This window comes from Vipera berus (genome assembly GCF_964194415.1).
Source record: "Vipera berus genome assembly, chromosome: 5".
Lineage (NCBI taxonomy): Eukaryota > Metazoa > Chordata > Lepidosauria > Squamata > Viperidae > Vipera > Vipera berus.
In genome coordinates, this window is record NC_138207.1 from 85,741,285 (window position 1) to 85,754,823 (window position 13,539).

Genomic DNA, 13,539 nt, shown 5'->3' on the forward strand with positions numbered 1-13,539 from the left:
TACAAATACAAAATAGATATGAAAAAGATATGAAAATGTATGGATTTTATAAAGAACAAAACGTGTTTGATAAGATATTACTAACTTCTGATGAGAAATTAATTAAAAAAATTTATAACTTTTTGTTAACTTTAGAGATGGAAAGTGAACAAATTAAAGGGACAATAACAAGATGGGCGGAGAATTTTGGTTATACTATAGAGTTAGAAGAATGGCAAAAATTATGGGAGAGAAATTACAAATTGACAGTGTCAACTGCATATAAAGAAAATCTGTATAAAATGTTTTATAGATGGCATTTACCTCCAGCCAGATTAGCAAAAGTGTTTAAAAATGTATCAGGCAAATGTTGGAAATGTAAACATAACGTAGGTATATATTATCATATTTGGTGGACATGTGATAAAGTAAAAGCTTATTGGGAAAAAATACATGCTTGGCTAGAAAATATATTAGGAGAACATGTAGCATTTAATCCCGAATTATTTTTATTAGGTATATTACCAGAAAAGACTGATAAACAAAATACATACTTGGTTCTGCATCTCATAACTGCAGCAAGAATAAGCTACGCACAATGCTGGAAAAATGAACAAGTACCATCAGAAGAAGAGCTCATAAAGAAGATACTGGAATGCGCAGAGATGGACAGACTAACTATGAGACTAAAAGACAAAGAAGAATCAGAATATTATGAAAGCTGGAATTTATTTTATAAATGGTTGGAAAAGAGAACCAAAGAGTGAAATTTGTATGTGTATTAATGAATCATGAAGTCAGTTCGCACGCTGTTTGGAAAATTAACATGTGTGTAAAGAATAAATAAATAAAATATAAAAAAGGCTGTTTTTAAGTTGAGTTGTACCGATTTTATGACTTTTTTCTTGTCATGGTTGTGAAGTGATTCACTGTAGGTTTTAAGTGAACCACATGCTCATTAATCAAATCCCCCAACTTCCCCCATTGACTTTGCTTGTCAGAAGATGGCTAGGAAGGTTGCAAATGGTGATCGCATGACCCCAGGATAGTGCAACTGTCATAAATGCATACATTTGTTGCTAAGTTGCCCAAATTTTGACCCTGTGACCATGAGGTTGCCGCAATGGTTGTAAGTCTGAGGAATGGTCATAAGTCACTGTTTCAGTGCCCTTGTAACATCAAACAGTTGCTAAATGAATGGTTATAAGTTGAGGACTATCTGTATTTTAAATAATATTTTTAAAAACCAAAACAATTAAACATTAATTCTATCTGGGTCCCTAAGATTGGAACATTTTGCATAAGTCTAACAAAGAGATTTATTTTTTCTTTATAAATTTGATTGGGAAGCAAAAGCTCCTAATTTTACTCTGGCAAATTAATGTCATTAAAAGAACCAGCTATTACCTCTTATGCTTTTTAATAAATTTAATAAATTTGTTAGAAAAAGTGCTACTAAGATGATTTGCCTTCGTAGACAAACACAACTTTCCTCTGGTAAAGTATGTAAACATGCTACACCAAACCCCGAACTCTGCATTGTGCTGCCTCAAATTTATTTCTCCCAAATAAAGCAATTTGGAGAAGGAGGAAGAGCCAACATCAGCCAGCATAGCTGACCACATATAGTCCTTGACTTACAACCGTTGGTTTAGTGATTGTTCAAAGGTACAACACTGAAAAAAGTGAGATGACCGATTTTCACACCACTGTTGTAACATGCTCACGGTCACAAGATTAAAGTTCAGGCGCCAGACAACTGTCACATTCACATGGGGGTCACCATTTGTAACCTTTCCAGCTGGCTTCTGACAAGCAGAGTCAAATGGGGAAAGCCAAATTCACTTAATGACTGCATGATTCACTGAAACAACCACAGCAACTTGCTTAACAACTGGCAAAACAAAAATCGTAAATGGGCCAAAACTCACAAACACTTGCCTCGTTAGCAACAGATATTTTGGCTTAATCAGGGTCGTAAGTCAAGGACTACCTTTACGGAGGATACATGTCCTGGGAAAATCATAGGTTGTTCTTCCCTGGCTTAAAAAAAATGCTTGCAGGAGATCTAATGAAATGTATTGGGCTGGGCTGGTGGGATGGCATCTTCTCCTTGAAAGGATTTGGTGCAAAAATCCCTTTTCTTTTTTAAATTCTAGTGGGAGGCACAGGGAGTTTTCCAGCCTGCACCAGGCAGAGAAAGAGAGCCCTTCTTTTACAGCTTACAAAGTTTCCATGTCAATTCCCCTCTTGAGACAGAGAAGGGGATGAAAGCAGGAGAAAGGTGGAGGGGGGGGGGCAGTCTGCAATGGTTGTGCAAGGAATGAAAAGGGCCCATTGAGGAGAGAGACTGATTGACACCCACGGTTACTAAGAGAGCCCAAATCGCTTTTGTTTTCAAACCTATCTTGATTTGAAACCCGCCTTCCCCCCCCCCTCTCCCTTCAGGTTTTTCTTTTTTTGTTTGAGTGGCTATGAGTGATTAATAATTTGCTCTTCCTTGTGATGTGTAACTTGGGGATAGGAAGCAAGGCTGGGCTTTGCCCACATGATATGTGACTCTCAGCTCGGCTGCGTCTCTCTTTTGAAAGGACAGCCTCACTGCCCTCCTCCTGGCTGGGTTTTCTGCCCATTGGTGCGTACAATTTTGCACCCGCAAAACACACCATGAAGTTGCAGGCAGCTTCCCATTACACTGCGTGGCTTTCCTTTTTCTTAGTTGCTACAGCAGAAGGTAAGAGACAGAACATTGTTATTTTAGGGCGCAGGAGGAAATTGGACATCATGGGAAATTATTGTCACTTTTTTTTACCCCAAACCCCTGATGCCAGCCACTCTCTGTAATGTAAGATCTAAAAAAAAGGGATGTTTCTGATTTCAGGTCCCTGGATTTAAAAACTTTACCTCTGAATAGTGCTGCAAATTCTGAGCATGTGTTGCTTTCTGGGACTATTCTTTCTGATACTTCAAAAATGGTCAATTTGCTGCGGACATGGAATAGAATTGAAAAACCTAAACCCCCAATTGAAATGCTAATTAACAACTGAGAGCATTGAAAAGGTGGGCTTCCCAGAAATTATAAATACCTCATTGCATCATTGCATAATAAAGCTAAATGTTTAATTTATTAAGGGGACCCTGAGACCGGAACTTATTGTTTGGTCTCAACCAATCTTGAAAAATAAAACGGATATGTGGCCAAATCAAACTAAAGGATTTCTAAATGATCACAAATGTCACCTAAAGCCTTAAGTTACGCTGTGCAACCCCCTACATGCCTTCTTACCAGACCTCGTTTCTGAATTCATTGGCATTTATTATAGTTTAAAAATGTATTTTTTTACTATAAATAAAAAATAAAAGTAAAAAATGAAAGATTATATAAATGTAGAGACTCTGGAAAGAGTGCAGAGCAGAGCAATTAAGATAATTAAGGGCATGGAGACTAAACCAAATGAAGAACTGTTGCAGGAACTGGGTCTGGCTAGTCTAGTAAAAAGAAGGACTAGGGGCGACATGATAGCAGTGTTCCAATATCTCAGGGGCTGCCACAGAAAAGAGGGAGTCAACCTATTTTCCAAAGCACCAGAAGGCAAGACATGAAACAACAGATGGAAACTAATCAAGGAGAGAAGCAACCTGGAACTAAGGAGAAATTTCCTGACAGTTAGAACAATAATGGAATGGGTTGCGTTCAGAAGTTGTGGATGCTCCATCACTGGAGGCTTTTAAGAAGAGACTGCGCAGCCACTTGTCTGAAATGGTATAGGGTCTCAGCAGAGGGTTGGACTAGAAGACCTCCAAGATCCCTTCCAGATCCCTTCTGTTATTCTATTATCTGTTATATAGAATTGCAGTCTTTTTCAGTGAAATAAAGGGGACTGGATAGATTAAGGGTTAGCTGGATTGGGCTGTTAAATATGGTAAAGTTTTAATCCAAAGAATAACTATTTAACAGTGATTTCTACTGAAAACAATAAAGCTAACTTCCAAGAAAACTTTTTAACCATTTGTAACATTTAACAACTGTCTGTTAGTGTCAGAAATGATTGATACGTATCTTTATGGAAATGGCTTTGCAGGTAGTCCTGATATATGACTTTAATTGAGTCCAGAATTATGGTTGTAAATTGTGCCAGTTAATAGATGGGTCTTCTTCACATGACTGTATCTGATTTTATGACTTTTTTGCGATGGTCATTAAGAGAATATGTCAATCAGAAAGCAAACATGGTAATTGTAAAGCGATTGCCACAGTCATTAAGCAAACCCCTGGTCTGCAAGGGACATTTTTTTGCTGGAAATTGGAAGTAAAGGCTGGTTTCCAGCAAAAATCATTATAAAAATTGTGATCATGTGATCACGGAACGCTGCAAATAGCCATAAATGTGGTCTGGTTGCCAATCACCCAAAATGCAATCATGTGACTGTGGTTGGCTGTGGTTGGCCATCAGAATTTCAAATCCAGGTCATAAGTACCCTTTTTGGGATATGTTGTAACTTCAAATAATTGCTAAGTGACTGGTCATTAATTGAGGAATGCCTGTAATTACTGTCTTGCTTATTGTTTATTGAGTCAGTCCTGACTTCTGAGGGCTACATGAGGTCCTTGCAGTTTTCTTGGCAACATTTCAAGAATGGTTTGCCAGCAACTTCTTAAGGCTGAGAGACAATTATTATCTATATCCGTGGTGGCGAACCTATGGCACATGTGCCACAGGTAGCACGGAGAGCCCTCTCTGTGGGCACGTGCGCCATTGCCCAAGTCCTAGGCCTTCAGCTAGGTTTTATAAAACCTTTTCACCACCACCATGTCCCCCCCCAAAAAAGTTCAATCAATCAATTTCAACTTCTCACTGGGAAAAAAAGATCTCGCAAAGTTGGAATTGACTGATTGAACTTTTTAGTCCCACCCAGTCTGCCGCTACTACCGAAGCCACACCCACCCAATGGGCCACACCCACCCAATGGGCCATGCTCACCCGGCACCCGACGATACATAAGTGGGTTTTGGGTTGCAGTTTAGGCACTCGGTCTCTTACAAGGTTCGCCATCACTGATCTATATCATCTATCTATCTATCTATCTATCTATCTATCTATCTATCTATCTATCTATCTGTCTGTCTATTTTATCTATCTATCCATCTATCTATCTATTTTTCTATTTTATCTATCTATCTATCTATCTATCTATCTATCTATCTATCTATCTATCTATCTATCCATCCATATATATTATATAAAATATTATATATTCTAAGGGAGAACATGGTACTCATGCTTTCCTGAATTCTACTCCTGCACCTATAATCAGTATACAGTACCTCACCGTCTGTCATGATTGCTATACATATAGCATACCATCTATGCCCACAAACACATATTTTCTGAGGTATCATATTAATAAACAAAACCTTTGGCACACTGATCACAAAAACACCATTTCCCAATCTGTTGAGTTCCAAATGTGCTGGATCTCACCTATCTTAGGATTAGAGCAGATGAGTTCCGAAACACTTGGAGGACGGGTTTCCCAAAAGTTGACTTAGAGGCGCTTAACAGTTGTTTCTTTCTGTATCTTGTGTTACTGTCTCCTAAAACTAAATAGTTACTGATGGTAATCAGGGAAGCCATTGCATTCAGCGGTGGGTTTCACAGTGAAATGTTGATACATAGTTTCTGAAGTAACACAAAATTAGGTTACAGGAGACGTTCAGTCATTCTTCCAACAAGCTATGTTGCTTAATACATCAGGCTTAAATTGTGTATGTTGCGTTTTAATGCCATAATGCTTGCTCCTGGGCTAGCTTTTGTGTGAAGCCAATCATTTCCAGCTTTTTCAATAAGCTTATGATTAAGAGAAAACATGGTTTAGTAAAATTAATGAATCCAGCTAACCAGTTTTTTTCTCATGTATCAATGACGCAATGATCATATATCGTTGATAGTATCAGTGACTCGGTATCTTATTTAAAAGCTTCCAAGTCACATCAGCGTGGGACTCTTTTTTTTTTTCTTTTCCCCAGGAAACTTGAAAACACCTTCTTTCAGCTCAGGAATTCTCTATCAGTACCGATACTCACTAGACAGCCAACTAAGTTTCCTATCCAGGCCAACCTTGCAAAGAAGCAAGCTCCAGGCAGAAGCTGTGGTTGATGTGAATCTCTTGTGGAGCAACACCGACAATGCAGGCGAACAACTGCTCCAAATCCAAGTTAGTTCTGCTTTTCTGCTTTCTTGGTTTTCGGCTTCTGTGGAAGACATGGCCATTCTATAGACCAGGGGTCTTCAAACTTAGCCCTTTTATGATTTGTGGGCTTCAACTCCCAGAATTCCTCAGCCAGGCACGCTGGCTGAGGAATTTTGAGAGTTGAAGTCCACGAGTCATAAAAGGGCCAAATTTGAAGACCCCTGCTATAGACCCTTTGACTTTATTTAACTCTACTGAAATGATACATTCCTTCCTATCAGCGCTAGTCTTCTGAAGAGCTTTGCCAAAAAAGCAAGACTTAGCTTTCATTTATTAAAACGTTAAGCCACATTTTATTACTTTGTAAGTAACTCAAGGCAGCAAATATACATAATACTCCCCCCTCCTGCTATTTGCCCCACAACAACAATACAGTGAGGTGGGTTGGTCTAAGAGAGAGTGACTGGCTGAAAGTCACCCAACTGGCTTTCATGCCTAAGGTCGGACTAGACGGTCCCACAGTCTCCTGGTTTCCAGGTCAGCATCTTGATGTCAACTAATTATGTATAAGCCAAGTCTAATCATTTATAAAAGTGTAATAGTAAAACTCTTCTCAATGGAACAGTGATGACACACTGTCACAATGACACAGTATTTAGAACTGATGAAAAAGACGAGAAAGAAATGAGAACACAATTCTGTTCTCATTTATCTGGCTGTCATTATTACAAGATGAGCACTGTTGGATCGTTCTCCACACCTGCATTTCATCTTGCTTCTGACTGAACCATTTGTGGCCTAATATTTATTTATTTATTTATTTATCTAGCTAGCTAGCTAGCTAGCATATGGCATATCGTGTCAGGGAAATCTACACATGCTAGACACACAATGAAGTCCTGACAGCCTAGAATGCTAGCTCATGCTGTTCAGTGCTTGTGTGCCTATCCTCTGTGCCACCACTTCGCCTATTTGTGGCCTAATTCTATACTACATCTAAGACTAAATACAACTATAGCTTGAACATGCATTTTCCCTTATTTATTCTCCTTTCCCTTTTAAAGTCTGATCCACCTCCTTGCTCGAAACTGTATTCTTGTATACTGCTTTACAACACAGTTTTCACCTCTTACTGCACACTGTTGATTTGAAGTGTCCCGATTTTATTCTACCCACTTGGGGGACTTAGCTCCATGATTTAGGCATCAATCAAGATTTGGAAAAGAAGGATCAGACTAGCGAAGGCCATTCTGTAAAAGGCTCACTGAACGCTACCGAAGTCCAGCAACCATTTTTCCTCCATTGGAATAAGGGAAAGGTATGTAAATATTTCTCTGCCTACAAACTGCTGCTGGCCCCTTTTCATTCAGACTTGTTTACACGCTGTTTTCCCTTCAGCTTTGTGTTCAGACATATTTTTCTGGGCATCCACCCTTGACTGCATATTGAGATCTTAGGTTTCAACACACAAAAACGTTACGGTGCTTAGTAAGAGGGCACTCCTTTTTTCGGACAGACGAGCGTTGCTTTTTTTAATAGGAGTAAGATTGATATCAATAGGCAGCTCCTGGATTCTGCTACTGCCAAATGCATCAATTGCTCCATCTTCTCATCCTATCTTCCCCAATCAGTTGCCCTCCAGTTGAATTGAGATGATGGGTCCTGAAATTCCCAGCTAACCCGTCTAACACAGGGAGGGAGCAGAAAGAGGAAAGGAATGACCACAGCGAATTGAGAAAGCCTCTTTCTGCCATGCCTCTCCTGTGCACTTTGGTATTCTTTCCCAAGCTTTAAAAGCTGACCTTTCCCTATAAAAACTGACCTTCATCTTGCAGGTTGAAGCTTTCTATGTAGCCAAAGAAGAGAAGCCTTTAATTTTGGAACTAAAGAGAGGTCTTCTCAGCCTTCTTCAGTTTCAGACCCATTCTGGAACAATGATTGAGGTACAGTATAAGGTTTCACTGAACTGTATAGCCTCTGCAATTCTGACATCACTCTAAAAAATGGTAGTCCTCAACTTACGACAGTAATGGAGCTTGCTCGTTACAATCGTAAGTCATAATGGTCATAAAGCAGGTCACCCCCATGACTGGCCCGATTTTATGACCTTTGTTACACAGCAGTCATTAAGCAAATCGCCATGATCATTAAATGAGTCCGTCGTGATTAAGGGAACCCATTGTTTGCTGTGAGGTGTTTTTGTCAAAAGCTGGAAGTAAATGCTGGTTTTCAGCAAAAACGTCGTAAATCATGATCATGTGACCATAGGATGCGGCTAACAATTGTAAATGTAGGCTCGTTTTCAAGTCACATGTCCACGGAGGGCGGGTCTCAGAACTTCGGTACAGGGTTATAAGTAGAGGCTCTGTCATAACTTTGTAAGCCATATGTCCGGTTATAAATTGAGGACTACCATAATTTTACCTGAATACTGGATCTACTACTCTTTGATAAAAAGTGTTTTTGTACATTGAAATAAGTCAGGCATTATGGTTTAGGCAAGTTTCATGATGATTTGAACAATACTGATCTATAATGGTCATTCATTTGATTGAATGATTTCCATTTATATGGCTACTTTTCTTAAATTCATTACACTGCACAGCTAACAATATTTTTAAAAAGCACAAAGCAGAAACAAGCAGTGACAACAAACATATAAACCACAGCTAGGGTAAAGGCAAACTCATCAATAGTAAATCAATGTAAATTATGCTTCCAGAAACAGAAAACTAAACACTAAATAAACAGCACTTATTATATATAGACATGTATTGCTAATCCCAATGACAAAAGACATACCTAAAATTACATATGAGATCACAGGGCAATTCCTGCCCTTCCATACAAAAACAAGTTCATAACCCTTCTTCAGAAACCTTTTTATTTTTAAAAGCAAGGACTATTTCCAGATTCTAGAGAATCAGTTTCAGGCAGTCCTGCATTTTGTGTGGGAATCTCTAAGTCTGGAACACATTGGAATAAAGCGGATTTAATATAAATTCAACCCAGGAGAATCTGTTTTATAAGAAGCGATCCAACACAGTGCATGTAAAATAGCCAGAATTTCACAGGTAAAATCTTTAAAAAACAAAATAAAACAAAACAGATGTTTGAATTATGTCATAGGCTAATGTTACATCTGCTATTTTAATCACTGTCTACCCATTTTTATTGTGTAGGAGGATATTTCTGGGAGCTGTCAGGTTACCTATGCTGTCTCTAAGGATACTGTTTTGAAAACAAAAGACCTACAGAGCTGCATAAGACCGAAATTTGGATTCAGCACAGCTAACAAAGCAAGTCAATTTCTTTTTATCACATTGTGTATTATACATATTTCAGATATACTACAGTTTGTCTATTAGAACTCCATGGCCACATCCGCCATGACATAATTTCTAGTTTATCTTGATTTACTATGAACAGAAAAGTTGTTGGTGGACAAACCTCAAAATTTCATTCATTTTTCACAGACATACAAATAAAACTAACCCCACAATAACATTAGTTAGAAGTCAGGATTATGATTATGATTTCTTATGCCGAACATGCCCAGGCTTGTAAGCATATTTGAATCAACATTTATTTTGGGTTTCCAAAACTTATTTGGAGCAAATTAAAAGATACTCTGGGAACAAAGATATTGAAGTAAGTTATACTATTTAATCTGGTTTATTGCTATATGAGAAGTCACGTCCTATCCCATTCTTCACGTCCTAGAGCCCCTACTTTTTGTTGTTATGCCCCCCCACACACACATTATACATCCTATCCCCCTCCTAGAATGAAAGCCATGATCGCCTAAGACAGTGATGGCGAACCTTTTAGACACCAAGTGCCCCAAAACTGCCCCCCTCTGCCCCCCCACGCCCTGCCACCCACTGCCTCCACGGCTCACCACAGCAGATCGCCCAGATGGCCCTGCAGCATCATGACGGCCACACCCTCCACTTGTGCCCCACATCATCTATGCATGATGGGACGCAAGGGCGGAGTCTTGTCCCTGCTGCCCGGCTGCCATGTCCTTGGCTGCACTGTTTCGTGCAGGCTGCGCCTGGGGGTGACTCCTCCGGGGGTGCTGCTGGTGAGGAGGGGGCCATGGGAGGAGGCGGGGCTAGGGCAATGGCACGTGTGCCCACAGAGAGGGCTCTGTGTACTGCCTCTGGCACACGTGCCATAGGTTTGCCACCACTGGCCTAGGAAGAAGAAACAATTGGTTTGGCCATCAACCTGTAATTTCCTAAACAAAGGCTATTGCTGGTGTAATCGGTCACTGCCATTTTTAAGGAGTTACTTGACCATTATCACTCTATGGCTCAAACCCAGATTCATTAGCACTATTTTTTTTTAGCAAAGTAATGTTTGAATGTAATCAACCAACCTGTGGATTGAGTTGTTTTTTGTTTTTTGTAATTTCTCCTTGCCAGACTGCAGTATGCCAACTGTTCAGTGCTACCTGAGTTTGGTTGTTCACTTGCAGACATTTCATTATCTAACCAGGTAGCAACATTAGAGCTCTGATGAAGTTACCCAGTCAAATAATGAAACATCTGCAAGCAAACAACCAAACTCAGTTCTGAGCTACGTATATTCTCTTCTGTTGGAAAATGCAAAATGATAATATTTCTGTTCTTTTAACAGATTTTTGGACTCCTGTGGCATCCCACAAGTAAAAGCCATTACGTTATGGAAGGAAATCTCATAAAGTCAGCCTCGTCTGAGGAAAATCATATAATTTATCAAGGCCTAAAGTCTTCTGTTGGAGTCAATATTACCTCCAGGTTAATTTTGCAGGGATTCATTCAGTTGACCTGCAGTTTGGTGAAGTTTAACAGAATAACGGAGTTGAAAGGGACCTTGGAGGTCTGCAGGTCCAATCCCCTGCTCAGGCAGGAAACCCTATAGCAGAGGTCCCCAACCTTTGGGGCACCAGGGACCGATTCCATGGAGAAAGGTTTTTCCACGGACTCGAGAGTGTGTGGTTTTCTGTGCTGCCTGCATTCCATGGATGGGGCTTTGCTTGCTTGTGCGGACCAGTTGCTGGCATGCCGTGGCCCAGTATCGGTCCACGGACCGGGGGTTGGGGACCCTTGCCCTATAGCATTTCAGACGAATGGTTGTCCAATCTCTTATTAACGACTCCCCGTTAGTTAGCTTTAGAAAATGTCATCTTGTTCATTGAGGCTGAATGCCAGGATGCCAGGAAAAGCACAGAGGACACAAAACACTCTTAAGTCACTTTTTTCAATGCTGTTGTAAGTTTGAAGGGTCACTAAATGAACTGTTGTAAATCGAGGACCACCTTTATCTCTTCCTTCTTATTGTCTCGTGGACTTTGCACGTTGCATTGCAAGGCATGAGAATTGCAACAAAATGTCGCATGGTTGGGTACTTTCTTGTCAGGTTTGAAGACAGCCATGCCCTCTTCCAGAGTACTCCATTCCATTACCTTCCTTATTTTTTGTTCCTCTTAAGAACAGGTAATTACTGTATTTTTGTAGCCACTGGTCCAAGCTTGGTCTTCATTTACATATCTTTGCACCCTCCCCTCAACTTCAAGAAGACTTGGGGAACTGAGTTCAGAACGAGGTAATGTGGATCACCGGATGGAATTTAATTTTAATTTTAATTTAATTTTATTAGATTTATATACCGCCCTTTCCCGAAGGACTCAGGGCGGTTTACAGGGCATTTTAAAAGATAAAAACCCAGGGCATTTTAAAAGATAAAAACCCAGGGCATTTTAAAAGATAAAAACCCCAATCAAGCTTAGATTCTCTAGTTTTCTTGACAAGAGTACATATGTGGCTTGCTATTGCTTTCTTCCATGTTGTGTGTTTCGCATGCCAGTCTAGCCTAAAGCTCTGTTACGCTCTGGAAATCTACTCAAATACTAACCAGGTCTGATCTTTGCTAGCTTTCTCAAACACAGCCAAGTTTGGCTGAGTGCTCCATCAGAAGCACTTAGAAGGAATGCCTATTTTAGAAAGTTTCTTCTATGTTCTAAATTATCTTTTTTTCAAGTAATGTCAAAAATCCAGTGATCCACATTACCTCATTCTGAACTCAGTTCTCTTGTAGTCTTCTTGCAGTTGAGAGGAAGGTGCAAAGATATGTAAATGAAGACCAAGCTTGCTCAGTGGCTCCAGAAATACAGTAATAAATACCGGTACCTGTTCTTAAGAGGAACAAAAAATAAGGAAGGTAATGCAATGTAGTACTCCGGAAGAAGGCATGGCTGTCTTCAAACCTGACAAGAAAGTAACCAACCATGCAACATTTTGTTGCAATTCTCATGCCTTGCATGCAATGTGCAAAGTCCGCAAGACAATAAGAAGGAAGAGATACAGGTGGTCCTCAACTTACAACAGTTCATTTAGTGACTCTTCAGACTCACAACAGCATTGAAAAAAGTGACTTAAGACTGTTTTTCACATGAATGTTGCAGCATAATCATAATCACCTGACCAAAATTTGGATGCTTGGCCAATGGTTCATATTTACTATGGTTGCAGTGCCCCGGGGTCATGTAATCACCTTTTGTGATCTTCTAACCAGCCAAGAAATTAAAAGACGCTTGCTCCTCGGGAGGAAAGCTATGGCAAATCTAGACAGCACACTAAAAAGCAGAGACATCACCCTGTCAACAAAAGTGTGTATAGTCAAGGCTATGGTCTTCCCAGTTGCAATGTATGGCAGTGAAAGCTGGACCATAAGAAAGGCTGAGCGCCAAAGAATTGAAGCCTTTGAACTATGGTGCTGGAGAAGACTCCTGGGAAAGGTTGAGGGCAAGAGAAGAAGGGGACGACAGAGAATGAGGTGGCTGGATGGAGTCACTGAAGCAGTAGGCGTGAGCTTAAATGGACTCCAGAAGATGGCAGAGGACAGGAAGGCCTGGAGGAATGTTGTCCATAGGACTGGAAGAGAGCTGATGTAGTTCCCATCTTCAAAAAAAGGAAAAAAATGGATCCAGGAAATTACAGACCTATCAGCCTGACCTCAATACCTGGGAAGATTTTGGAAAAGATAATCAAACAACGAATCAGCGAACACCTAGAGGCAAACAAAGTCATTACTAAAAGCCAACATGGGTTTATCAAAAACAGATCATGCCGGACAAATCTTATTGCATTTTTTGACCAAGTGACAAAATTAGTGGATCAGAGGAATGCTGTGGATATAATTTACTTGGACTTCAGTAAGGCATTTGATAAAGTAGATCACAACCTACTACTTGATAAGATAGAAAAATGTGGGTTGGACAGCATCACCACCAGATGGATTCGTAGCTGGCTGACCGGCCATACTCAGTGTGTAGTCCTCAATGGAACTGCATCTACATGGAGGGAAGTGTGTAGTGGGGTG

At 40.1% G+C, this 13,539-nt stretch overlaps 1 protein-coding gene across 1 annotated transcript in view; it reads left to right on the plus strand.

The window, feature by feature from the left end:
- Nucleotides 1–2,646: 2,646 nt before the first annotated feature.
- Nucleotides 2,647–13,539, plus strand: part of LOC308668598 (microsomal triglyceride transfer protein-like) — a gene marked incomplete at both ends in the record, with an annotated part of 39,312 nt that continues 28,419 nt past the window's right edge. Inside the window, 6 exons of the mRNA XM_081328608.1 lie at nucleotides 2,647–2,713; nucleotides 6,008–6,195; nucleotides 7,361–7,489; nucleotides 8,007–8,114; nucleotides 9,354–9,470; nucleotides 10,816–10,955. Of these exons, the coding sequence (XP_081184734.1) occupies nucleotides 2,647–2,713; nucleotides 6,008–6,195; nucleotides 7,361–7,489; nucleotides 8,007–8,114; nucleotides 9,354–9,470; nucleotides 10,816–10,955 (749 nt within the window). The remainder of the gene's footprint in view (nucleotides 2,714–6,007; nucleotides 6,196–7,360; nucleotides 7,490–8,006; nucleotides 8,115–9,353; nucleotides 9,471–10,815; nucleotides 10,956–13,539) is intronic.